The sequence below is a fragment of the Anomaloglossus baeobatrachus genome, chromosome 10 (genome assembly GCF_048569485.1).
Source record: "Anomaloglossus baeobatrachus isolate aAnoBae1 chromosome 10, aAnoBae1.hap1, whole genome shotgun sequence".
Classification (NCBI taxonomy): Eukaryota; Metazoa; Chordata; class Amphibia; order Anura; family Aromobatidae; genus Anomaloglossus; species Anomaloglossus baeobatrachus.
In genome coordinates this window covers 37,467,441-37,494,940 of record NC_134362.1, presented here as the reverse complement: position 1 = coordinate 37,494,940, position 27,500 = coordinate 37,467,441, and the positions used below count along the sequence as shown (strand labels likewise).

At 44.2% G+C, this 27,500-nt stretch overlaps 1 protein-coding gene across 2 annotated transcripts in view; it reads left to right on the top strand.

Annotated features, from left to right (window-relative positions):
- RASGRP2 (RAS guanyl releasing protein 2) overlaps positions 1–27,500 on the top strand; it is a 195,631-nt gene that overhangs the window by 166,468 nt on the left and 1,663 nt on the right. For both annotated transcript variants that reach the window (XM_075326074.1, XM_075326073.1), the window contains 6 exons: positions 1,072–1,185; positions 9,512–9,627; positions 11,786–11,927; positions 18,755–18,791; positions 21,606–21,764; positions 23,927–23,993. In XM_075326074.1, the coding sequence (XP_075182189.1) occupies positions 1,072–1,185; positions 9,512–9,627; positions 11,786–11,927; positions 18,755–18,791; positions 21,606–21,764; positions 23,927–23,985 (627 nt within the window). In that variant the 3' untranslated portion in view covers positions 23,986–23,993. The remainder of the gene's footprint in view (positions 1–1,071; positions 1,186–9,511; positions 9,628–11,785; positions 11,928–18,754; positions 18,792–21,605; positions 21,765–23,926; positions 23,994–27,500) is intronic.

The window sequence follows — 27,500 nt, the reverse complement described above, 5'->3', positions numbered from 1 at the left end:
GTGACTGTGGAGGCTAGGTCATCTGGCGTAGCACCCCATCACTCTCCTTCTTAGTCAAATAGTCCTTACACAGCCTGGAGGTGTGTTTGGGGTCATTGTCCTGTTGAAAAATAAATTATGGTCCAACTAAACGCAAACCAGATGGAATAGCACGCCGCTGCAAGATGCTGTGGTAGCCATGCTGGTTCTGTATGCCTTCAATTTTGAATAAATCCCCAACAGTGTCACCAGCAAAGCCCCCCCACACCATCACACCTCCTCCTCCATGCTTCACGGTGGGAACCAGCCATGTAGAGTCCATCCGTTCACCTTTTCTACAAAGACACGATGGTTGGATCCAAAGATCTCAAATTTGGACTCATCGGACCAAAGCACAGATTTCCACTGGTCTAATGTCCATTCCTTGTGTTCTTTAGTCCAAACAAGTATCTTCTGCTTGTTGTCTGTCCTTAGTAGTGGTTTCTTAGCAGCTATTTTGTCATGAAGGCCTGCTGCACAAAGTCTCCTCTTAGCAGTTGTTCTAGAGATAAGAAGGTGTGTCCAAACTTTTGGTCTGTACTGTGTATACACACACACACACATATATATATATATATATATACATATATATATATATATATATATATATATATATATATATATACCTCAGTATTTGTAAGCCAAAACAAGAGTGGAACAATCAGAGGAGAAGTATAATAGAAACATGAGCACCACTTCCACTTTTTTCCTTTTTTCTCACACTCTTGGTTTTTGCTACAAATACGGAGGTAAAAAACCTCATCAAATACTGAATGTATGCATGTAGGCTTAAAAACATCTAAGAAGAATGATCTTTAGGCCACGCTCACATGTTAAGTATTTGGTGTGTTTTTTACCTCAGTATTTGATACTGATGTCACGTGCGTCACACCACAATAATGACGCCGGTTAATGAAAGGAGGTGATTCTCACGGTTCACGTCCAGAGGTCACAGATTATGGATGTGGCCAATGATCCTGGTCCTGCGAATGGATTTGCACTTCTTTGCTAATGATCCTAGTAATATTTGAGATGACTATTTATCTCTTTTAGCAAGCAACTATCAAGTCACCGCCATCTCCGTCACCTCCTATGGAAGAATGGGCTTCCTTAAAAGCAAAACCGGACCAAGCCCTATTGTGCCAACATATAGAGAAAATGGTGGAGGTAAGTCAATTATTGGTGTTTGTTCCACACATATCTGAAAAAATAAAATCATCGCCCATCTTTTGGTTTGGGCATTCATCTGAAATAGGTATAATTATTACATATTTTCAGTGATTGAATTCATTGGATATCTGGGAGTTAGGGGAGAAGGGTCAGCAGTTTAATCATTACACGGGGTAAATCGGTGTATGGTTTGCTATCAAGCATATAACCATTAATCTCTCTGACCCCTGAGGATATGCACCAAGGTGGATTAAAAACCCCTCAGAATATAGACCAGTCGGACCACATGTATCTCATCGTGTTCCACCATCAGATGAGCGGTGGTCACACACAGCCATAGGTGGCTCTTTGTTTCTTTTTACGGAAGCTCTCAAAATTTTTGAGTAAGTGTTGGGACGTATCCTGTGAAAGTAAAGGATGGAAAAACCCTTTAACGTGTATTTGTAGTTCATTAGTCTTTTTAACGTCATTTATATCAGTATGAGAAGGAAATTTCAATGGAACACATGGTAGATTTTTTCCATACACTCTACTTCATGGCAGGAATGAAGGACGGACAGACATATGGGAAGAAAGAAGGAAGAAAGAAGGACATATGGGTGGCTGCACATATGGCTAGCTGGACATATGGTTGGATTTATATATGAATGAATGGATATACAGTATGTACAGTGTTATGATTCAAGGACCGAGGAGGATCAAAAAATGCGGAAACCCAAAAAGTAACCAGAGTGGCTGGAACCTTAACGGACTGCAGACCTAATTCTGACACACAACTAGAAGTAGCCGTGGGACGAGCCTACGATGATCTAGTCGTCTCGACACAGCCGAAGAACTAAATATTCTGACAGATAGAAATATAAGAAAAGCTAATCTACCTCGGAGCATTCCCCAAAGATATAGATAGTCCCCCACATGTAAAGACTACGGTGATATAGGAAAACACAATACAATGCTAGAAAAACAGGTTCAGCAAAGATGAGGCTTTATAAGAAAGCATAGGAAGGAGTACTATCTGCAGCTGTAAAAGCCCTAATAAATAACAGCACGTCTGATATGGAAAAACCCTGAAACCAAATGGCCTCTCCCCCACTATATCAGCACTCTGATGTTACTGGGATCCAAAAACACTAATACAGTTGAGGGACTGAATTAATACCAAGCATGACACACACAATAAATTGCAGAATCATTGAGCTGGGTATACAGACACTCCCAGCAGGGAATCCAATTCCACCAGGAACTCCACACAGGCAAAATAGGAATCAAGCATTAGTATCAAAGCAGAAAAAAACAACAAGAAAGTGGAAACAGTAAGCGGAGGTACAAGACCAACTTATCTAAGAGGAGTTCTGGTGGAGAGCTGGGCTGGTTTCAGAATGACCTTAACACACAGGATATCCATTGAGCACCGGCAAGTAACAGGAGAAAACTACTCAGCTATATAGCCCAATCAGAGAGCCCTGATTGCCAGTCCTCCACAGGTGTGTGGCTTTCATTCCACAAATCAACTGCACTGCCAGCACTGACCACAAGAGGGAGCCCCAAACTGGAAAATGTATTCACAACAATACAGTATATATGTATATATATATATATATAAAATATACCCACACGAATGGGTGGATAGATGAATATATATGTATGTATGGATGAATGTATGGATGAATATATGGATTGATATCTGAATAGATGGATGGATTAATATGACTATATGGGTATATGGATGGATGAATACATGGATGAATGGAGGGATGGATGGATGGATGGATGGATGGATGAATATACGAATGGAGCCTAAGGGTTAACATCTCTCCTTGATAGTGACTTTTAGTATTGCTACTTCCAATAAGTGGTACTAGAGTTCTCTGAAGAGACAATTTGCATGTCTGAATGGATGGATATATGGAATAGGTACGAAGTAAATAGGTAAAATAGCTTTAATATTGCACCCAGATAGGCTATTACAGTCTGTATGTATTTGCAAAGGAAACTTGCCAGATCAAAAAGTTGGTGCTAGAAGCGCAGTTTGACATGACCTTAGACCCATGGCTCACCATTGCTTGCCATTAGTGGAGACTTACACACAGTTTTCCGTATGATCCCTGTTGCATTCTCCTCAGGCTTTTTAAAACAGTGCTCTCAAAATAAACTAAACTGCACAGTCTAGATGCCCGTAGGATATTGTTTTTACATTTCAGATAATAATTTGAAGAACTGAATTGAGAAAGAAATAAAAGTCTTATATGAAAAAATCCTCTGATCTTTAGTGTGTTCAGTCTATGCTCAAAATGAATCTTCTTTGTCACCAATTGTTACATTCTTCACTATGTATTGAAGATTACTGTATTTCTACTATTTAACACCATTGTATTGATTGATTATTCATAAAAAGTTGAGTCACTTTAATTATTATTAGTTATTAATATTTGTTAAAATAAGGATCAATATTTCAATCCCTTCAAGTAAAATAACTAGGGGCAGAAAAGGGTTAACCGCGCTGCCGTGGAGAGAATCAGGAGATTAATTCAAGGGTTAATCTTCGTGATTTTTATTTCTACACGTTTCAAAGTCTTGACTGACGCCATCAGCAATCAAAACCTACTGATGTACATTAGTGTTTTTTGATTCCCGATGAAGGAGTCAATCAAGACTCTGAAACGCGGAAAAAACTGAGACATGGTCAGGTAACAGTCCGAGGTCAAAATCCAGGAGGTCACGACAGGAACAGGAAGTGGGCAGAAAGGAGTCAAACAACAGTCCGGGGTCAGAAAGCAAAGATCAGAATTCTAGCAGAAAGACAGGCCAACAGCACAACAACTGAACCAGAATGTACGACTGGCACTGTTCAGAGATAACATGCTCAGTAAAGAAGCAGAGCAATTACCAGGATGATGAAAACACCTGAGCAATCAATCAACCTGCCAGCTCAGTAGTCCAGGAAAACACAGCAAAGCATCTCCTAGTACATAATGCTCTGCACAGAGGAATTGTGATACTGCCAGCTCCGTAGTTCAGAAAAACACAGCAGAACATCTCCTAGTGTGCAAGATGCTCTGCACAGAGGAATTTTGACACCCAAGTCATCTATTTGGGCAAGCAGGTTATAGAAAGTTGTGTAAAGTGATACCTTGATAGCTGCAATCCGATGTCTTTTTCCAGAGAAATCCATATTTTTCTTAATATGTATATGAGCTGTTAAGATCTATGGGACGGACATAGATCTCCCTGAGAATCTGCCTCCAGAACGTATTATAAATATTCGTTACCAGTGTGAGACATGCAATGACTGACAGTCTCCTCTGTTGATATACATGTCTCACTGGTAAAGCCCATTTTCATTTATAATAAGCTCTGGAGGGAGATTCTCGGGGAGTTCATAAATCTTCACAGCTTAGTTACATATTAAGAAAAACATGGATTTCACTAAAATAAGACATTGGATCGCAAATATCACGGTATAATTTTATTCAACTTTCTATGTGTGACGCATAAGACTAGCAGGGTTTACCTAGTACCTGGTAAACCCCCAGAAGATGTTACAACACACAGGTGACACAGGGGTCACGATACAGTGGAGGTCCCTGCCGCCAGGGAGTGGGGTGAGGGGGCACCTTTTGAACTTGCCTCAAGCTGATTCCTGAGCTCCCTAGCATCTCTATACAGGTTCTTTCAACTGGTCGTGAGCTGGATACCTTATTCACTCAGCTGGCCCTAAACTCACCCTACCTAGTGAGTAGGCCAACAAGTTCACTAGACTTGCCACTACAATACAGAAACACAAGGGTAGGAAAACAGACAGGGGAAATAGACATGCAAAGGAAAAAGACACTCCAGGTGGCTTCAGTGCAGCAAACACCACAGCTGCACAGAACAGGACAGACTTTTTCCAGAGCTCGCTCCTTCCAAAGTGGACCACATAGAAATGAGGATTCAGTTTCTATCACAGGCATTATGTGAACAGATCACATAACTTAAATAGGGAAAGGGAGTGTCCCAAAGAGCCACACCTGAGATTGACAGCTAAAGCCTGCAGCCAGGCTGGAAAGGAAGCTTAAACCTTACAGCACCACAAGCAATGAGATATTATTAAATGACAACAATGGACCTGCCAGCAACGAGGTGCTGTGACCTTCTGACACCAGATTCACCTGGGGTCTTCCCCGAGCGAGATACACTCATAACACTATGACCTACATGCCCGTATAGATGGCTAAGGAAGGTTGATTCTACTGATAGATACCTTTTAAAGTGTAGCTTTGTGGCACCCCTGCGGCTTCAGGCGCCACAGGGTACTGCCCCTCCATTGGGGTGTAGTACTTATCCTGGGTCCAGGGAAGGTCAGTACCAGTTTCCATCAACTTTCACACACAGTTACAGTGGGTTGCCCTCCCCAATGGGGACCGGGCCAGGGTCGGGTCACAGTAGGGAGTAATTACAGCGGTTGGGTTTACAGGACGCCGTGGCACCAGGGGTCCCTCAATCCACTGGAACCAGGACCCTGGGTCAGGGAGAAGCAACCATCAGGGGGAGTCAGGAGCACACAGTGGGAAGAGCAGGTTGACCCAGTGAGAGTAGTGAACCAGACTGTGGCAGCGGCTGGGGGAAACAGCTTGGAACACACAACACAACTACAACAAAAGGAGAATAGCTACAGACACAGAGTAGAGCGGATGTGCTGTAAGCAGCTCTGTGGGCCAAGACGTTCAACACGGTCGCTGGGGAGAAGCAAGCGGCTGCTTCCACAGGACCGACGCTGTCAGGGTACAGAACCCTAGGGCAGGCATACTTCACGTTGTCTACCAACTCTGCACGGGTCACGGGGAACGGCTTGAAAAGTCCCACTGAGTCTTGAGCCAAATAGCATATAGGATCCGGGACTGAGGTCTTGGACCGGCCCCACATCGGAACTGTGCTATCAGCATACAGAACTGGACACTTTACTGACACCGGGATCCTCAAGTGCTTCTAGCCACGGGGGTCCGATACTTAGTGCATCAAAGGAGGAAGGGCCCCCTAGGCTGACACACACCGGACTTGATCTTTCACAGATCAGGGATTGGCTTGACCCCATCGTGGTGGAGATCGGTACTCTGGGGCAGCGCCTGAACTATCAGTGAGTAAGAGACCTGGAACTGCAGCCCCTGTCTCTGCCTCTTCTTTGCCGTCGCCGTCACCCAGCGCTGCGGCGCCAATGGGGACTACCACCACCCCCGTCTTTTCTCCATCATCGTCCCCGGGGTAATCCCGCTCCGCCTGTGGGGAGCGACACCATCCCGGCTGCGACCTTCACCATCAGCCCTGGAGAGTAACACCCGCAGTGGCGGCCCGTCCCTGGCCACGTACCACAGGTGGCGTCACGATCATAAAAGACTTTCCTTACCGTCACTACCACCCCCATCCTCCATCCTGTCTCCCGTCCACTGCCTTTCCTCCCTTCGGTACGTCTCAGGGTCATGAAACCGGTCCAGGCCAGCCCGTGATGACGCAGAGGATCTGCACCACCGGTCCGGCGACGTGTCGGGTGAAAAAAACCTCGACGCCGGGGTGTTACACTTTCATTTAAGGTGACTTTTCAGAAAAGACTACATGTGTATGTACAGAAGAATTTCTGGTCATTATATGACTTCTAACCTGATATTTCCCCAGTATTCCCCTCTGCAGTCACTATATCTATTTTTCAATTGTTTCTGAGCTTGTGGGTAGAGACCAGCTGCCATGATGTCTCCCATACACAGTACACACACACGAATGTGAGGGATTATTTCGCCCTTACCACTGACTGGAAACTTTGTGCGTACATGGAGTCAAAAATGGTCCCACGGCATGGACCGCACAAGATCAACACTGTGGTCTACGCTAAACTAGATCAGTGTCCTGTTTCTGTTCTTCAATGCGGGAGGGAGCATGGTGGGATGTTACAGCGCTCGCTCCGCACTGTGCATATTAGATAGGAGCAAAAAGTTTAGTGTCAGCCTGCAGCATGGACTTTGGGTGGTCCGTACTCTTGGAAAAATGCAAAAAAACCCCTATTTGAGTGATTTGGAAAATGATTATACTGCAAAGTCCTGCACTATAATCACTTTTCTGTTGATAGTGGAGGTGTAATTTAAAATGCACTTATAATTCAATTTTATCTGGATAGATGCTAAATTACGTGGTGATATTTCCTCACTGAAGGTTTTCATAATTCTGCTCCAAATGCCTTGTATAGATGTTGACTGAAGTGATAGGATTTTGGCTGTCTGCACATTTTGAATGGTATAATATATTTCCTATGGAATTTAAAGGGGTTGTCCACTACTTTGATACTGATGACCTATCCTTAGGATACGACATCTACTGACAATCATAATCCCCACCCATCAGCTGTTATTAGCTCTGCAGAAACAGTATATTGAGCAGAACAGCACAGCTCCGTGCAATGTTTAGTGGCCCTTGCCAAGAACTATAGTTCAGCTCTTACTTTGTTTACAACCGCCAATGCCAGATCCTGTAACAGTTGATCAGTGGGGGAGCCGGGTGTTGGGACCATAGGAAGATCTGAGGTTGTGGGATGTATTAAACACCTAGGCAGGTTATTGATGAAACAATTTTTATTTCTCCTGTACATGGTGTTACAACAACTCTGGGTAGATGGCCATAATGCGAATGCGATGACCTCAGTCCAAACCGGGATCAGTAGCTCTACTACCCCTATACCAGATGATACCTATTGTCTCCCAACTTTTGGTTGGCCTTCAGCTTCTGCAGCCAAAGCCAATGCTCCTCCAGATTCCACAACTGTAGGTCATGTATCCAGCTCCATCCAGCAACCACAGTCCTTAGGATAGTTTCTCAAATTCAGACTATGGGTACTATGACCATAGCATGAGTATACAGCTTCAATCTGTATAGTCCATCCACGGGCACCAGGAGCTTGCCGCAGCAACCTTGCCCCTCCACTTGACAACACCAACTCTTCCACTAAACTTGGGGTTTATTGATTTACCTCTTCTGATATCAGTCCCCTGGATGGGCAGAAGTGCTCACACCCGGATAGATGGCCACAATGTGATGCCCCCGGCCACAAAAGCCCAAACAGATTAGTAGTTCCACTGCCTCCATACAAGGCAATACTCACTGTCTCCCAACTTTTGGTTGGCCCACTGCTTCTGTATCTCCCTCCAGCATAGTCTTCAGCCACAGCCTATGCTCCACCAGACAAGGGTCCCACAACCGTAGTTCATGTATTCAGTTCCATCCGGATACAACAGTCCTTAGGATAGTTCCTCAAATTTAGACTACAGATGCCACGACTGTAACATGTGTATACAGCTCCAATCTCTATAGTCCATCTACAGGCACCAGGACCTGTCCACAGCAACAGACTCTTGCGTCTTCACATGACAACACCAACTCTCCCACTAAACGCGGGGCTTATTAATTTACCTATCCTGGCATCAGCCCCATGGATGGGCAGAAGTGCTCACACCCACCCCCATAAACATTTTCTACATGTTTCTCAAATTATGCACAATGTTCCAGAAGCCAAGCCTAAAAAGATGTGTATTGGGGAAGCCCCCTGCAGAGATAAACAAAGACTCACAACCCCCCCCAAACAAATCCTGCCACCATTAACCGAACTGTAGGCCTGATTATATTAGAGTCCATGGACACAGGCTGGGGTTGACACTCTGCTACAGGGAGAACAATAACTTAAAGGAGCCCCCTGAGACACTCAGTCAAGAGCATCTTAAACTGACAAGCCAGCAAATCTTTAATCAAACACAACAATGAGACCGACGTAACCAGCCCTCCATGCTGGAAGACGTCTGCATCTCCTAGAGCCGTAGACTCCACTCTACGTCCATTGGTCCAATAGTCTTTAGTCTACAGCCAGCTCCTCACTGACTACAAAAAATAGATATTGATGATTTAACCAAGGTATAGGCCATCAATATTAAAGTAGTGAACACCCCTATAAAAAAAAGTCGGTCAGTAGCATTGATTCCTCAAATAGCCCTATCTGAGTAACAAGGAGCATTTAAAGGGCACTTGCCATTTCCAATGAATATGTAATATTTTTACCTGGTGTGGATGCCGCTGTTCTCCTGAATCCAACATTGTTTTCCTTTTGTTCCTGTGTCTTTCTTTTCCTGAGATATGGCCTCTTCTTCCCTGTATATAAATCTACTCTTGTTAGACAAGTGGGCGTTGTCCTCAACTCTTCCTTGTGAGTGACTTTTTGAAGACCAATCCCACTTAGCTAAAACAAGAATATTTGTAAAATATTTGTTTCTTACATGATGCCCATATAGACCTCTTTATCTTCTTTTCTCAGTCTGTGTTCCGACTCTTTGATGAAGATGGCGATGGCCACATCTCCCAAGAAGAGTTCTGCAGTGTCCGGAGCAACTTTCCTTACTTATGTGCTTTTGATGAGATCGACCAAAATCAGTAAGTGTGAATTCACTTTTTTTTTTTGTTGGAGAAGGAGAGTAGTAGAAGGAATTGGACGAAGCAAGTGAACCTGTGCTCGGGCAGCTGAGTTTCTTTTAAGAGAGGCACGTAATAAAACATCTTACCCTTTACTAACCTGACATTACTTTGGAAAAAAGGACCAAAAAAAGAAGCACCAATTTTCTGTAAGTATTTGTGAAAGTGTTCATCGTGCAGCAATCTCTCCTGGCCGTTCAGCGGTGATGAAAGGGGTCGCTTGATCTGTGATTTTGTGAATGAGGTTTCCTATGAATCACAGACTGTATTTCACAAGCCTTCTAAATTTTAGTTACTGGTTGAGAAGATTTGATTTACCATGCATTAAAGAAGGGGTGATTAGTGGGAGATGTTGTCATGTATCTGTATATTGTCATCAAGGTCGCTTTCACACTGCGTTCCGATATCCGTTCAGTGGTCCCATCGTGGCTTCTGTCTTAACCCCACGCAAAACAGGTTTCAGACGTATGTGCCAATGGGGCCATTGACTATAATGGTACAGACGGAGTCACCGTTGGCTCTGTCATACACCATTTTTGGAAATATACGCTTACTGGAGGCGGACACCCACATGCAGTCTATAACGTCTGGGTGTCCGCCTCCAATAGGCGTATACTCCCGAAAATAATGCACCACAGAGCACACGATGTACCATTACAGTCAATGGCCATGATGGCACATACTTCCGTAACCCATTTTGCGGCGGCTTCAGACGGAAGCCCCAACATGACCACTGAGCGAAGATCGGAACGCAGTGTGAAAGCGGCCTTAGTTATGGGGGGGCAGGTGGTGGTCCAGGGCATGGTGTGGCCCCCTGTGGCTTTACTACCAGGCACAGTCGGTTGAGTCTCCCAGCCTCTTTGTTCTGCTAGTTGAGGTCTTTCTTGATGGTCCACCACTTATCATGCATTGATGTCTAGGATGACACAATTTGGTCATAGGGCACTGAATGGAGATCGTAATGCAGTGGGAAAGTGCCCTTAGTAATTGGAGGACAGGTAGTGGTCCAGGGTATGATGTGTCCCCTTGTGGCTATACTACCAGGCACAGTTGCATGAGTCCCTTAGCCTCTTCATTCTGCTGGTCATGGTGTTCCTAGGTGGTCCACCACTTATTATGCATATTGATGTCTAGGATGACACAATTTGGTCGTAGAGCGGTAGTGAATTTTGCTGAGCATTCGAAAAATGGTCTACCTATCTACCTATCTCTCTCTCTATCTATCTATCTATCTACCAGAATTTATCCATCCTTCCATTCATCGAAATGAGGTTGTCTACTTTCAACAAACATCTTCTCATAGGCTCAATTATGTTTCATAAAACTAACAGAGCTTTGCTAATCTTCTCCAAGTCCAGTGCTACATCTCTGCTGTTGTCCCAGTTTCTACTGTTTGGCTGCAGTGGTCACATCACATTGACAGCACTGCAGACAATCGCTGAGCTCAGTAGCTCTACCGATGTAGTCACCACAAGCTGCTGAGCTCAGTGATTGGCTACAGGACTGTTGACCTCACTGCTGCAGCCAAACAACCGGTGCTGGGGCTGCAGTTGTGGCTCGGCGCTCGACCCGCGGAGGGTAAGTAAAGGTTTTTTTACATGCAACATGTTGGATTAGGTCATGGGTTGAACTCGATGGACTTAAGTCTACCTTTGACCCTAAACACCATTAAACTATGAGACTATGAAACTGAACTCGAACAGAAGTTTGTTGGACATGACAACTTTATAAGAAATATATCCTTTTTCTTACGGATTGGGCATTGATATTAACAATGTGTTTATTCTTTTTTTATGTTTTTTTTCTATATTTTTGATGTAATAAACATCCAAAAATAACATCCAGATTTTGTTCTCCTCCTCCTTCATTTCAGCCCCGCTCATATAGTGACATTACAGACTTTCCCTCTGCCCCTAACAAATGTTTTCCTCTGGAGGGAAATGTTCGGTTTTGGCTTGTAAGGGCAGCGCGAAGCTACTGATTTTCACCCACGTTCTGTGGTTTGTTGCTTTTACATTGTTTTTCTGCTTTGTGTTGCTGCATTATATTTATATAAACGTGAAACTTTCCTGCAGATCTCGTCTACAGTGATGTTTTATCTTTTGTGTCTTCGGTGCAGGGATGGAAAAATCAGTAAACAGGAGATGACTTCATATTTTCTGAAAGCCAGCTCCGTATTGGATTGCAAAATGGGATTTATCCACAATTTCTGTGAGAGGACATTCCTCCGACCTGTGTCATGTCAGCACTGCGGAAATCTGGTGTGTGTCTGTGCCGTAAGATATGTCAGCAAGAATGATGATGTAATGACAACTCCGTTATAAAGAGTATTTCAAAAATTGTTTAAAAAATCCTCCATGCGCTATCAGTATATTCCATATACTAGTGGAGGGACTAGTATACAGCTATGATACAGTATCCGGTTATGCCAAATGGCACCTTAAAGGGGTTGTCCATGTGACGCCCTGGACTAGCCAGGTAGTCACATACATACCAACACACACACCCCCACCCTAGGCAGTTACAGCAGCCAAACACAAAACCCTTGTTGCCTCCCTCCAGAGTCTGATGTCCACACCAGGTGGGGCGGAGCCAGGTGGTTGGCCCCACCCACCGAGGAGTTCACAGGCCTGGAGGCGGGAAAAGAGTCAGTTAGAGTTTGGAGGTGAAAGTGAGAGGAGTGAACACTTGGGCGTCTGGGTTGGAGCCCAGACACTAACAGCAAGGTTGGCAGACGGTGGTGGCCGTCTGCAGGAGTTAGTGGAACTCCGCAGAGCTGTAAGGACCGGGGTCAGGCGTCAGCCCGCCGGTACTGGACCGGGGAACGGAGTGAAGCTAAGCACATAGGCAGGGCCATCGGACCCCGACCAGGCTTGGAGCCGCCGTCAATAGTCAAATCCGAATGTGACAGAAACCCCAGGGGTTTCCCAACTACCAAGTCCCGATTGAAGGCAACCGTCCACCCAGAGAGGATATACAGCCACCGCCACAGGCTAGAGATCCAAGGGCCAGCGCCTGCGGGCAAAACGGGCTCCTACGGCACCTATACACTGGGGAGCGGACTACCGGTGGGCAACCACAGGAGTCAGAACATTCTAAAAGGTGCAGGGAAAGACAGCCGCCATCAGCCGTCCGGGGAGAGCACAACAACAACAACACTGCAGCCGGCTGCGGGACCTGTCCATCCGGCCGTTTTGGTTTACCAGAGACTCTGTCAGTGATTGTCTGAGTGAGTACACCAGTGCCGTCCGGCACCGCGCCGCGCTGCCCCTGCAACCCTGCACCTCACCAACCCTGCCTCCCCGTTACACCATCGGGCCCCGGGATCACCAACCCCTGCCCACGGAGGGGACACCATCTCAGCTGCACCCTACCATCTCTCCCAGGATCCCCGTTACCAGCAGCGGTGGTGCCATTATCACCATGACCCGTGGGTGGCGTCACGAACAATCTCCCTAACCAAACCACCATCCCCATTTCACTCACGGGTGAGGAGCGCTGCTCGAGTCCCCGGGTCCGGTCCACTGCTCGAGCCACCGAGCAGCAGCAGCAGAAGCCCCGGACCCGAGCGTGTCCCCTCCGCCCGTGACATCCACTACTACTTCTGATTCCACATTTTCCCCAGTTTAAAAAATAAAGCCTATACTCACCTCCCGTATCGGTGCCCTCCCAGCGGTGCCACGGCTTGCAGGGCCAGGACTCACGTGGGGTTGTGATGTCACACGAGCCCCACATCCAATCAACATCGGCTTCCTTCTCCCTGCCTTTAGATCAAACGAACAATCAACAGGAAGTGAATGCAGCCTCTGCGCTCACTTCCTGTTGATTAACTCATTTAGTCCGAAGGTGGGGAGAAGGAAGCCTGCGCTGATTGGACACTAGGTTTGTGTGACATCTCAACCCCACATGAGCCCCAGCACTGCGATCTGGGGCATCGCTGGAACAGTGGTCGTACGGGTGGTGACAATAGTCTTTATTATTTTACTTGGCGGAAACGTGGAATCCAAAGTGGTAGTCCTAGTAGTGGACATCCCATTTAAAGAGGACTCCTGACATGTATGAATGTTGCCATTTCCCCTGTCAAAGAAATGTGTCCTTGCCGAGTCTGACACTGGCAGCAGTGATTGGAGGGTTTGAGACACACGAACACGTCTCCATTTCATAATGCCCAGTTGTTAATTTATACACCAATTCCTAGTTGTAGTAACATAGATATGATAGAACTAAAGGCCCCGTCACACATAGAGATAAATCTTTGGCAGATCTGTGGTTGCAGTGAAATCATGGACATATTGTTCCATTTGTACACAGCCACAAACCTGGCACTGATTGTCCACAATTTCACTGCAACCACAGATCTGCCGCAGATTTATCTCTGTGTGTGACAGGGTCTTTATTGTAAGAAAAGATGATCCACCTTACTGAAAATTTACTGTGTGTTAAGTATAAGCGATTTCATCCAAAATAATTTAATTTGTTACGAATTTCCAAAAATTTAATATTTTGGTAAATCGAAAATTTGGGAAATTCGATTGACATAAAAATATACAAATGGAAACACTAGCTGGTGAGGAAGGCATTCACATAATAAAATACATTACACTCACTTTTTCTTATGCCACCACTGGGTCTCGTCGGCCGGTCTTCGGTCCTTATGCCACCACTAGATCTCCTCGGCCGGTCTTTGGTCCTTATGCCACCACTAGATCTCCTCGGCCGGTCTTCGGTCTTTATGCCACCACTAGATCTCCTCGGCCGGTCTTCGGTCCTTATGCTACTACTGGGTCTCATCGGCCGGTCTTCGGTCCTTATGCCACCACTAGGTCTCATCGGCCGGTCTTCGGTCCTTATGCCACCACTAGGTCTCCTCGGCCGGTTTTCGGTCCTTATGCCACCACTGAGTCTCCTTGGCCAGTCTTCTGTCCTTTCAACACTTTCTTTTTCAGTAATTGGCCTCACGTTGTCATGTGGGGGCCATGAACGTTACTAATGTTAATAATGTGCATCACCTCCCCCAACTACGTGACCATGTGCGGCCAATCATTGACCTTAGTAACAAAAGAGAGTGTTTGAAGGACAGTAGACCGACTCGGAGAACAGAGGACATGTAGCAGCATAAATCAGGTGAATAGGTGTATTTTTTTCATTTTCCTAATCCATTCTTTCACCTTCATTTATTATACTTTGGGGTCTAGAGACCTCATTCTTTTCTTGGCAATCGGGGCACTTTCCATTAGGACAAATTTTAGACCAAATTATATCTGCTCTAAAAATCAGAAGAATCTGCCAGAAACTAATTCTAGAAGGAAGGTTGACTCATCTATATTTACTAAACATTCAGAAACTCAACAGATCCTTACAATCCCTCTAACTCCAGCAGTATTCTGACAAAACAAAGGCATTCAAGCATAAAAACTGTTCAAAACCAACAAAAAGCTTCAGTGTTGCCCATAACAACCAACGAGTCCGGTTCCAGATTCCTTTTTGTTTTTCTTTTGGAGAAAAAAGGGAATTCAAGGAAGAGTGATACTATCCAAATAGAATAGTTTGTATGCATGAAATCCAACATTTTCATAGGAAATGGTGAAGAAGAAATAGACTCTTCCCCCCCAATATATATATATATATATATATATATATATATATATATATATAAATAATCAAATCAAATAAACACATTTCCTATTGTATATATATATATATATATATATGTTACATGCATATAATGTACATTATATATTATATATACAGTACAGACCAAACGTTTGGACACACCTTCTCATTCAATGAGTTTTATTTATTTTTCATCACTCTGAAAATTGTAGATTCACATTGAAGGCATCAAAACTATGAATTACCACATGTGGAATGAAATACTTAAAAAAGTGTGAAACAACTGAAAATATGTCTTATATTCTAGGTTCTTCAAAGTCGCCACCTTTTGCTTTGATTACTGCTTTGCATGCTCTTGGCATTCTCTTGATGAGCTTCAAGACGTAGTCACCGGAAATGGTCTTCCAACAGTCTTGAAGGAGTTCCCAGAGATGCTTAGCACTTGTTGGCCCTTTTGCCTTCACTCTGCGGTCCAGCTCACCCCAAACCATCTCGATTGGGTTCAGGTCTGGTGACTGTGGAGACCAGGTCATCTGGCGTAGAACCCCATCACTCTCCTTCTTAGTCAAATAGCCCTTACACAGCCTGGAGGTGTGTTTGGGGTCATTGTCCTGTTGAAAAATAAATGATGCTCCAACTAAACACAAACCGGATGGAATAGCATGCCGCTGCAAGATGCTGTGGTAGCCATGCTGGTTCAGTATGCCTTCAATTTTGAATAAATCCCCAACAGTGTCACCAGCAAAGCCCCCCACACCATCACACCTCCTCCTTCATGCTTCACGGTGGGAACCAGGCATGTAGAGTCCATCCCTTCACCTTTTCTACAAAGACACGGTGCTTGGATCCAAAGATCTCAAATTTGGACTCATCAAACCAAAGCACAGATTTCCACTGGTCTAATGTCCATTCCTTGTGTTCTTTAGCCCAAACAAGTCTCTTCTGCTTGTTGCCTGTCCTTAGCAGTGGTTTCCTAGCAGCTATTTTATCATGAAGGCTGCTGCACAAAGTCTCCTCTTAACAGTTGTTCTAGAGATGAGAAGGGGTGTCCAAACTTTTGGTCTGTACTATATATATATATATATATATATATATATATATATATATATATATATATATATATGAAATATACACCCTACAAACTTGGTATCACTATAATGGTATTGGCAGGAATCATCTTGTTAGGTATTTTGAACAGCACAACATATGACAAGGGTAAAAAAAAATAAATGGTGGAATTGCAGTTTGTCAAAACATTTTTTCAGCACATTCTGTGGTAAAATTAAAGGTATTATTCATGACTATAACTAATCTTTTAAAAAAATTAGCTCTCGTATGGCTATGCCGTTGGAGTATAAAGTTCGGTCGGTCATGACTCATGACGGTGTTAATAATGAGCAGTTTGTATTGTGAAATCTGGTGACAGAACGTTTTATATGCTGCAGAGTAGCTGTGATGTTTCCTCCTAGGGTACAAGTAATAAGCTCACCTTAAAGAGACGTGCTAATAACAGGGACACTCTATGTAATCACCTTTTTGAAGTGTAACGTAATGTCAGCTGCCGCTCCTTCTTTCCCCGGGGGTGGTGCGGCTTCCGCTGTATGTATCTTGGATTTAGTGCAAAAGAGAGGTGCGCCACGCACTGTTTATCAACTTAAGGCAACTCCAATGTGTCCAACAGAAGAGACAACGCGTTTTGGTCTCCTGCTGATACATTTATCAGATGAATACATGAGCAACATACACCAAAGCAATTATGAAAATTGGCAGAAAGTAAGGTCAAGGGTCATTGTTAGGGATGAACGAATCAATTCAATGCAAATTGAATTTGTTACAAATTTTTAGGATTTCGCTCAACTCCGCAAATTTGAACAATTTGCAATTCATTTTGCGTGAATCACAAAATGTTTGTAGGCTGTAAAATATTACATCAGTCAGAAAAGATTCACATGACTTCAGGCATGCCAGAGCAGGCTTCCCCATAATGCCTTGCAGACAATTCATCACATGGTCTAGTGCAGCCAATTAGTAGGAACTAAAATAGCCTATATAAAAGCAAAGGCAGGGAATGCAGCAATCTTATTGTGGCAGATTTGGATAGTAAGAGAACATCACTACTCACAGGTCAGCCACAGCGTTAGGGCTGGAAAGCCATAACATACTCAAAAAATATTGCACTTAGTGTGTGACAGCATAGAAGTGAGGAATGGTTACCATTAGGGATGATCGAATACCTCAAATATTCAGCTTCACAAATATCTGACGAATAGGTCGCCGCTATGCGAATATTGGATGCGCAATGTAAGTCTATGGGAAGCCCGAATAGTTCCGAATAGTTGTTATTCGGGTTTTCCATAGACTTACATTGCGCATCGAATATTCGCGAATAGTCGAATTGTGGCAACCTATTCGGCAAATATTCGCGAAGCCGAATATTTGAGGTATTCAATCATCCCTAGTTACCATCCCTTTACCCATAGCCAAACTGTGTATGGTGAGGTCACTTTGACAATACTAAGGGGTCATTCAGTAATCCATGAAAATTGCTCCGGTCACAGACCACAATGCACAGACTGGTGGAGGTTTCCTCACCCGAACTCAGCAGCCTTATATATTTGCCTATGAGGCTGCTGTATGCAGGTCAGGAGACCCGCATCCAGTCCGTGCATTGAGGTCCGTGAACGGAGCAATTTTCATGGACGTCTGAATGAGTCCTTTGGCTGTGTTTGCGTTAAAGAGCTGAAAGAGGACCAACCACCAGAACTTTCCTGTATAAACTAAAGCCGGTGCTATACTGGTGCTATCAGGCTGATTCTATACATACCTTTAGTTGTGAGATCGGATGTATAGTTTCTGAAATACAGGCAAGTAAAATTTGTGAAATGCACTGTTATTTGATTGATAGGTGCAACGGAATAGCTAATAGGTAGGTTGGGTTTTGCTAGTTATTCCCGCCCCTGTCTGCTGCCTGTCCTTCCTCCCCTGTCTCTATTATTACAGGGGGAGGCAGGAGGGAGCAGACAGGGGTGGGAATAACTAGCAAAAGCCAACCCACCTATTAGATATTCTGTAGCTGCTGTCAATCAAGTAACAGTGCATTTCACAAACTTTACTTGCCTATATTTCAGAAACTATACATCCGATCTCACAACTAAAGGTATGTATAGAATCAGCATGATAGCGCCAGTATAGCACTGGCTTTAGTTTATATAGGAAAATCCTGGTTGTTGGTCCCCTTTAAATGTTGTAGAATATAGCAAGTTTTGTTTTGTTTTTTTTTTTAAGAAAAAGAACTACCTGTCAACAGTATATACATATAAGACGATATTGCCCAGCCGGAAACTAATATATTGACAAGACTGTGATTAAAGTATATAAAGTCAGTGACAAACGTGCTGTGGTAATGCGGCTATTATGTTATAAGTTCATTTGTTTGAACACATTTTTATGTCTTATAAAAACTTTTCTCTCGCAGATACTTGGACTATATAAAAAAGGACTGAAATGTCGAGGTAAGACTTAAAGGGTTGGAAATTTACCAACCTAAATGCGCCAGAACTCCGAAGCAATTTGCTAAAGAAAAAATACTTTTTATGACTTGCAAACTTATTTATTATGTAATTTAGTTACATTCTATGTCTTGGGTAACAAAAGGAATATTGGCTATCCTTCTTGAACGGGATTGGCTTGGCAGGATTTATGTGTCACCTATCACGCGATACCAATTAAGGCTGTTTTCATATGTCCCGTAGTCATCCGTTATCACGGATCCGGTAGAGATCCGATTGCAAAAAGTTGTGCAAAGACATCTTCTTTGTCCATTCTTAAATAACAGATGTTGGCCAGATCCGTTATTAACGTGGAGTCTATGGACCACAGATTCGATACCATATTACTATTTATTGTCCATTTGCAATGGATCGGTTAAAAAAACAACAGTTCCGTTACAAATGCAAGTACAACGGATGGCTAAATAGCAGATCTGTTGTCCATAGACTCCCATGTTAAAAAAAAAAATGGACCCGGCAGAAATCAGTTTCCCAACGAATCCGTTCTAAGGGGTACTTTACACGTTGCGACATCGCTACTGATATATCGTCGGGGTCACGCCGTTAGTGACGCACATCCGGCGCCAGTAGAGACATCGCAATGTGTAAATCCTAGGAGCGACGATGAACGAGTGTGAAACAGTCAAAAATCGCTGATCTCTGTCACATCGTTCATTTCCATAATATCGGTGCTGCTGCTGATACGATGTTGTTTGTCGCTCCTGCGGCGTCACACATCGCTGTGAGTGAAGCCGCAGGACTGACAAACATCTCCTTACCTGTGTCCCGCCGCCAATGCGGAAGGAGGGAGGTGGGCGGGATGTTATGTCCCGCTCATCTCTGCCCCTCCGCTTCTATTGGCCGGCCGCTTAGTGACGTCGCGGTGACGCCGAACGCACCTCCCCGTTGAAGGAGGGATTGCTCAGCAGTCACCGCGACGTCGCCGAGCAGGTATGTGCGTGTGAAGCTGCCATAGCGAAATGTTCGCTACGGCAGCAATCACAAGATATCGCATGTGCGACGGGGGCGGGTAGTATCGCACTGGACATCACTAGCCGATGCTAGCGATGTCGCAACGTGTAAAGTACCCCTAAGGGTGACTAAAGGACATGTGAACTTAGCCTAAATTGTGTCCTCTGCTAATGAATGATATTTGATCAATAGATGGCGGGGTGCATTTTAGCAAGGATGCCAAACAACAGAGGCAGTTTGATGCTCTGGGAAATGTTCTGCATGGAAACTTTGGGTCCTGGCTTTCTTTGGATGAGATGGAGATTCGGCTTGGCGGCTATAATCGAACCGAACCTCCACTGCTTCGAACTTGAACTGAACCCCTATGGAAGTGACTGATTGCCAGTTTGAGTCTCCGCCCACATACAGCCAGCCATAAGCAGAATATTTCCGGGGGAGGGCGGGAATTTTCCATTTTTATTTTTGGTTGCACACTACCTCTGATCATGCTGTGGTTACCCCCAGTGTGAGCCAATCAAACACTGCAAACGGCTCGCACTGGGCTGAGCAACAGGTGTACTTGAGCACAGCGATGCTTGCACGAGTGGTCAGCATACGTAAAGCATCCAAACTTTGAACTAGAACTCTGTTTTTCAAAGTTGGTGTTCGGTTATGAAAACGAACACCAAACATCAGGTTGGGTTATCTCTAGTTACAAAGGCATCTATCGAAACATTGGTGGAAACCAAGTTTGCTGCTTCATGGTCACTATGTATTTTGTTACATAATATGCACCAATAACCTTTGCTTATATTTGTTGTATATTTTTGCTACTTATTATTCATAAAAATAAACTATTTTATTATGTTGCTGTTTTTCACTGTAACTGGGGCATTCATAAGATACCCAGTTACAGGGGAAAAGATTCATGATGTGCCATAAGCAGAGGTGATCTGGGTTTGTCAGAACTCAATGGTCCTACTGCATCAGCCAGATACCAGTTAGTATTGTGATTGCTGGTATAAAAGAAGTATCATATACAATTGTTAACATATAGCTACACTTGCTTTATGTAGTGTTTTATTGGCATTGTGGGAAGACAGATCCAAAGATATCCATACAACAATTGTGTCACGCGTGGCGAGCGTATTCAGACCAAAAAGAGTCTAACGCACAACAAAAAATAAAATCACCATAACAACACCACAAACAAGGGGGGACACTGGGGACACAATAACAACAGTGGGCCCTGGTGCTAGTGAGAGGGTAGATGGGACACCTCCTATCCTCACCTGTAGCTGTCCCTACTCTTCTAGCTAGTCCCTATACAATCTCTACAACTGTCGCCAAGCAGCATCCTATAGATGCCCTGGCTAGTGAGAGGCAGGTAAGGCCCACTAAACCCACCGCTGTACTAATAAGACAAAGAGCAGGTGAGACAAACAGGAGATAAACAGCATCACAAAAGAATAAAGTCTGGCTTCTGGAACGCTCCAACTCAGCTCCTTCCACCAAGGGGGCCAGTATACAAATGGATTTGTATCTTCAGCAGGGATTGCTGAGTAACACCTCTATTTAAACCTGAAGGGCATGACTACAAAGTAATTGCAGTTGAAACACTCAGCTAGGAACTGCTGGAAGAGCTGCCAGCAGCAAAACTGACTTTAACCATTTCAGTACTTACACGAAACACATTTAAATGTAGAGAGTCAAGTGAAAATGAGAGGTTCCAGTCCAAAGGCTGTCACAAATTGTAAAAGTTAATAGCTTATGTCACATTAAATGAGAAGTATATGAGATTCTATGTTTTATACTTTACTTTTGCAGCCTGCGGGGTCACTTGTCACAAACAGTGTAAGGATCGACTCTCTGTAGAGTGCAAGAAAAGAACTAAAAGTTTCAGCGAGAAGCGGGAAAGTTCTCACCAGGGACTACATTTTTCCTTCACTCTTCCAAGATCATTCAAGAGATCCACATTGCCACCAGGTATTTATTTCACCATGTTCTACTCTTTATATTCGTTGCCTCTTTTATTTCCATGTTTACATGATTATTTTTACTAATCTGCTGCTCATAGGGTATTGTTCACACCAAGATTTTGACATTGATTTTAAAGCAGATCCACTTCAAAATCCACATTAGGAACCTCATATGCTCACACAGGTTTTCTTATATGAGTTTTGAAGCAGACTTTCCTTAAAAATCCACATAAAAAACTTCTCCAAATACTCTTTGAATAATATTCATTTTAAAGGGAAAAACACACTGATTGTGTGCACAACTTTTTTTTCTTTACTTAAAAGCCCATCTTTTGGGGTAAAAATATTTTACATTTGTAGTAAAAAAAAAATCAAAAAGAAAAATCACCGTTTGCATTTTAAAACCTTTGTGTTGTACCATCTATTCCTGGCTACAGCATGAGATATTTGAGAATCTGTCAGTGAGCTCCTATTATGATATCACAGTAGGATAGCAAGGGACAAGGGGCTCCTATACTGTGCATCACGCTAGGGGACCCTAGACTATCCTTAATGTCCAGATTATCCCAGATGGTAGAGTTGCCGGAGTCCCTTGACCGGTTATTCTCCTGACCAAACTAAACTGTTCCCCTCCCCCAGGGAAGGAAGGAACAGGAGTATGATGGAAATACAGATTAAGACAGACAGGAAAAAAACAAAGCTCAGACACACTGTAAACTCACAGGTACAGATAGTAAGAAACTAAAGAGAAAAGAAAGAGGAGTAAGGCAGCATCAAAAGGACAACAAGGATTAACACCATAACAGCTCACAGCAAGAAGGTGCTACAGCCACCAGTTAGTCTGGATCACAACACCTCACCACACCAGTATAGAAAAGCTATAGCTGGCATTAAAGGAAGTGTTCAGCCAGCATATATAGGAGGGGAGAGAGTGACTGGTTCCCCTCAGCATGTGACCAAAGGAGACTAACAAGCAGATCAGCAGAGATTAAAGGGTGCTTTACACGCTGCGACATCGCTCAAGCGATCTCGTTGGGGTCACGGAATTTGTGACGCACATCCGGTCGCTTTAGTGATGTCGTTGCATGTGACACCTTTGAGCGATTTTGCATCGTCACAAAAATTTGCAAAATCGCTCATCGGTGACATGGGGGTCAATTCTCGAATATCGTTGCTGCTGCATGTACGATGTAGTTCGTCGTTCCTGCGGCAGCACACATCGGTACGTGTGACAGAGCAGGAATGAGGAACCTCACCTTACCTGCGGCCGCCCGCAATGCGGAAGGAAGGAGGTGGGCGAGATGTTCGTCCTGCTCATCTCCGCCCCTCCGCTTCTATTGGGCGGCGGTTCAGTGATGCTGCTGTGACGTCGCTGTGACGCTGAACAAACCGCCCCCTTAGAAAGGAGGCAGTTCGCCGGTCACAGCGACGTTGCAGGGCAGGTAAGTAATGTGACGGGTCTGGGCGATGTTGTGCGCCACGGGCAGCGATTTGCCTATGTCGCACAACCAACGGGGGCGGGTACGCACGATGGCGATATCGGTACTGATATCGCCGTGTGTAAAGCGGCTTTTAGTCTTACTAGCCTCCCTTTAACCTTGTGTTGTACAAAATAGGTGTAGTTTTGTTTTGTTTTATGTTTTTTTGCTCAGTTGCAGACTTATATGCAACATTTTAGAATTTACAGAAAAGATAGTGCAATGTTTTAATCTAAAAAAGGCTAAAAAAAAAGCTAGTGTTAAAAAAAAAATCATTAAATTTGTGTTAAATTAATCAGATTTTGATGAATTTGGTACAAAGTCCACTAACGAAAACAAGACAGAAAAATTACTAAAAAAAGCCACGCAATTGATGAATCAAAGGCAGAATTTTTTATTGTCACTGCAGTTTTTTGAGTGATAGCCAGAAGTGGCTCCTATAAAAAAAAATAGAAGTCCTTCCTTTATATTTCCCATTCCTCTTTAATCCACGCCTGTCTTTGGCTCAAAAAACTATATAAAAAACATTGTCAGATTTCTGCAGTGAATAAGCGTTATTCTCATAAAAGTAGAAAACCCCTTTCACCTCGTTAACCTTGACTGTAGCATCATCTATTATTGTTCCTGCTCATTATATCAGATGTATTCCGGAGAAGCTAATCACTCAAAGATGTTTTTTTTTGTGGTCTAGAGCTGAAAGAAGAAGATCCGCAGGTGGAGGATGATGGAGTTTTTGATGATCATTTATAACCAGAACAGTGAGTAATACTATTGACAAGGAAATACAAATGATTGGTGTAGAAGATGATATGAGAGAGTTATTAGAAAGGGCCTGGATTTAATATAAATATAAATATACAGTTCTGCTGGAAGATTCATAGTAGACGTTATGTAGGGATAAAATAAATGCAAAAATCCAAGTGCAACATCAATGTTGAGATGCTCAGATATGATCATCTATACTGTACTGTCACGCTAGGTACGGGGAAGTACCAAGCAAAAAGGAAGAGAAACCCTGTGTCTAGTGAAGGGGGAGATGGTGACTCCTGACCGAACCTACAGCTGACTCATGGCTTCCCTCAAAACCCTAGATAGGTTCCACACCTATGCGCCAAACCGGATACCTGACCCTGACTGACCCTGAAGTAGGCTTTATGTAAGGAATGGATGGGATGAGCACTTAGTCAACCCCACTAAGCTTTAAAGAACACACAAGGGAATAAACAAATAACTTATCTCCATATGACTTAGGGAGAGGAACTACAGCAACAAAGTTTCTCCAGATGAATACAAGCTGCCTGCTTGCACTGAAGACTTGTTAAGGGTATTAGACCTATCACCAGCACAGAGTAAGGGGCACTTTGCACACTACGACATCGCAGGTGCGATGTCGGTGGGGCCAAATTGAAAGTGACGCACATCCGGCGTCGCAAACGATATCGTAGTGTGTAAAGCCTTTTTGATATGATTAACGAGCGCAAAATCGTTGTAATCGTATCATCGGTGTAGCGTCGGTCATTTCCATAATTTGGAAATGACCGATGTTACGATGTTGTTCCTCGTTCCAGCGGCATCACACATCGCTGTGTGTGAAGCCGCAGGAGCGAGGAACATCTCCTACCTGCGTACTGCGTCTCACGCCAGCAATGCGGAAGGAAGGAGGTGGGCGGGATGTTTATGTCCCGCTCATCTCCGCCCCTCTGCTTCTATTGGCTGCCTGCCATGTGACGTCACTATGACGCCGCACGACCCGCCCCCTTAATAAGGAGGCGGTTCGCCGGCCAGAGCGACGTCGCAGGGCAGCTGAGTGCATGTGAAGCTGGCGTAGCGATAATGTTCGCTACGCCAGCTATCACCATGATATCGCAGCTGCGTCGGGGGCGGGGACTATCGCGCTCGGCATCGCAAGCATCGGCTTACGATGTCATAGTGTGCAAAGTACCCCTTAGGGTGAATGTGGGTATTTAAAGACACAAAGGGAAGTGTTGATAATTAACAGCTGAGAAGGTAAGGACATCCGCAGGGTCCTAAAGAGGCAGGGATAAATTGCATGCAGGGAAAAAGTCAGGGAGCAGCTTTTGTAGACAAATGCTACGACCTTCTACAGCCGGAAACTACAGGACTGTCTGTTATGCGGGACACACCTGTGACATATACACATACACGGCCCTGTACACATACTTGCATATACCCATTGATTGATACATATCTACACGCACAAAGGCTCACATGCCATCTATTATAATTTGGACATTTTCTGATGATGCTTTACCTGTAATGCTCGATACCATGCAAAACATATAACAAGATATTTAGATGGAGTTTTGATGAAAAATTTCCATAACACATAATTAAAATCAAAAACGTCCTTGGAGTCTCTGTTAGGAGTCTCAACACAGAAACCAGCCAGATATCCCTCCGGGAAGGACCCAGCCAAGGAGTGGCTCTTTTTAGGAGACCACCATATTTAGTGGCCCTTTTAGTCAATATCCAACTTTTTGACAAGTTTAAATATATGGCAATATAACACATAATTGACTGAATATTACACTTCTCAGCATTAAAATTGCAACACCAAGAAGGAAAAGTCATTGAATTAAGGAAGGATGTATAGAAATGTTAAAGGGGTTGTCCAGGTCATCAAAATCTGATCGTTTGGGATGTGACACTTGGCACCTCCACGGATCAACGGTTCCCAGTGCCACTGTCATCCGGATCTACTCGGTTGTGGGGATGGACAGCACAGCTCTATCCACTGTATAGTGGCTGTGGCTAGGTACTCCATATCCTCCCCCTATTGGAGTCAATTACGGGTCGATGTGCAGTACCTGGTTAAGGTCACTATTCCATCAATGGAGCTGTGAAGCTCTGCAACTATGTAGTTGCAGCTGGCAGTGGAAATAGCTGGTCTACGTTGATGGGTGTCATCAACACTAAAGTCCCAAACAACTCCTTTTAAAGGGGTGGTTCACCCATTTTTTTAATCTCTCTATCAGTGTAACTTAACATTTCAGTTGTCTTCTTGATTGCCTTCTATTTGCAGTTCTGGCACTGAGCGGCTCTATCCTCCTCGCTCAGTGCCGATCACATGACCCCCTGGTGCTGTGGCTTCTGGTATCTGCTGATGTCACGTCAACTTCCGGACTCTGAAAGTTGATGTTACATCAGCAGCTGCCTCTAATCCTGAGTGACTGGGCTGTGGGTGGTGATCACCGCACGTCACAGCCCAGCATGAGTAGGAGGAGAGGAGGGTTTACTTACCATCCTGCAGCTGTGTGCGGGGCCGCACCAGGAGCGGGAGGAGGACGAGTCATGTCTATCATGATTATGTTATCGCACGGGAGTTGGGGTGGGAGGATGAGCAGAGCGCACTGCAAAGAATTATGGAAGTTGTAGGAACTGAACCCAGGAAGTCAGGAGAGAGATTAACCCTATCAGAGCCGAAGCCAGCAATCAGGAAGTGCTGCTAGAGCACGATAAAAGGTAATAGTGCTGAAATGACATAATAGATGTGTGGAGAGGCACATATTAGCAAGATTTAGGAGAAAAAAAAATCAGTTTTGGTAACTGGACAACTTCTTTAATGATGTGCAAGGGATGAAAAATGGAAACCAAATTTTTCATAACATCGCTATTTATTTAGTATGGAGTATGAGTGCCACTTGCTGAAATCCTGGCACTTAGATTCTCAGCTGTTATTAATTAGATTTTTAATGATGACTTGATGGATGAACACTCTGTAGGAAAATCGATCTTGTGCAAGTCTAGATAAGTCCACCAGGGTCTTCTTTGCCTTGATAGGTCCACCAGGGTCTTCTTCGCATAGTTAGGTCCACCAGGGTCTTCTCCACCTAGGTAGGTCCACCAGGGTTTTCTCCACCTAGATAGGTCCACCAGGGTCTTCTCCACCTAGATAGGTCCACCAGGGTCTTCTCCACCTAGATAGGTACACCAGGGTTTTCTCCACCTAGATAGGTCCACCAGGGTCTTCTCCACCTAGATAGGTACACCAGGGTCTTCTCCACCTAGATAGGCCCACCAGGGTCTTCTCCACCTAGATAGGTCCACCAGGGTCTTCCCCACCTAGGTCAACCAGGGTCTTCTCCACCTAGATGGGTCCACCAGGGTCTTCTCCACCTAGATGGGTCCACCAGGGTCTTCTCCACCTAGATTGGTCCACCAGGGTCTTCTCCACCTAGATAGGTCCATCAGGGTCTTCTCCACCTAGATAGGTCCACCAGGGTCTTCCCCACCTAGATAGGTCA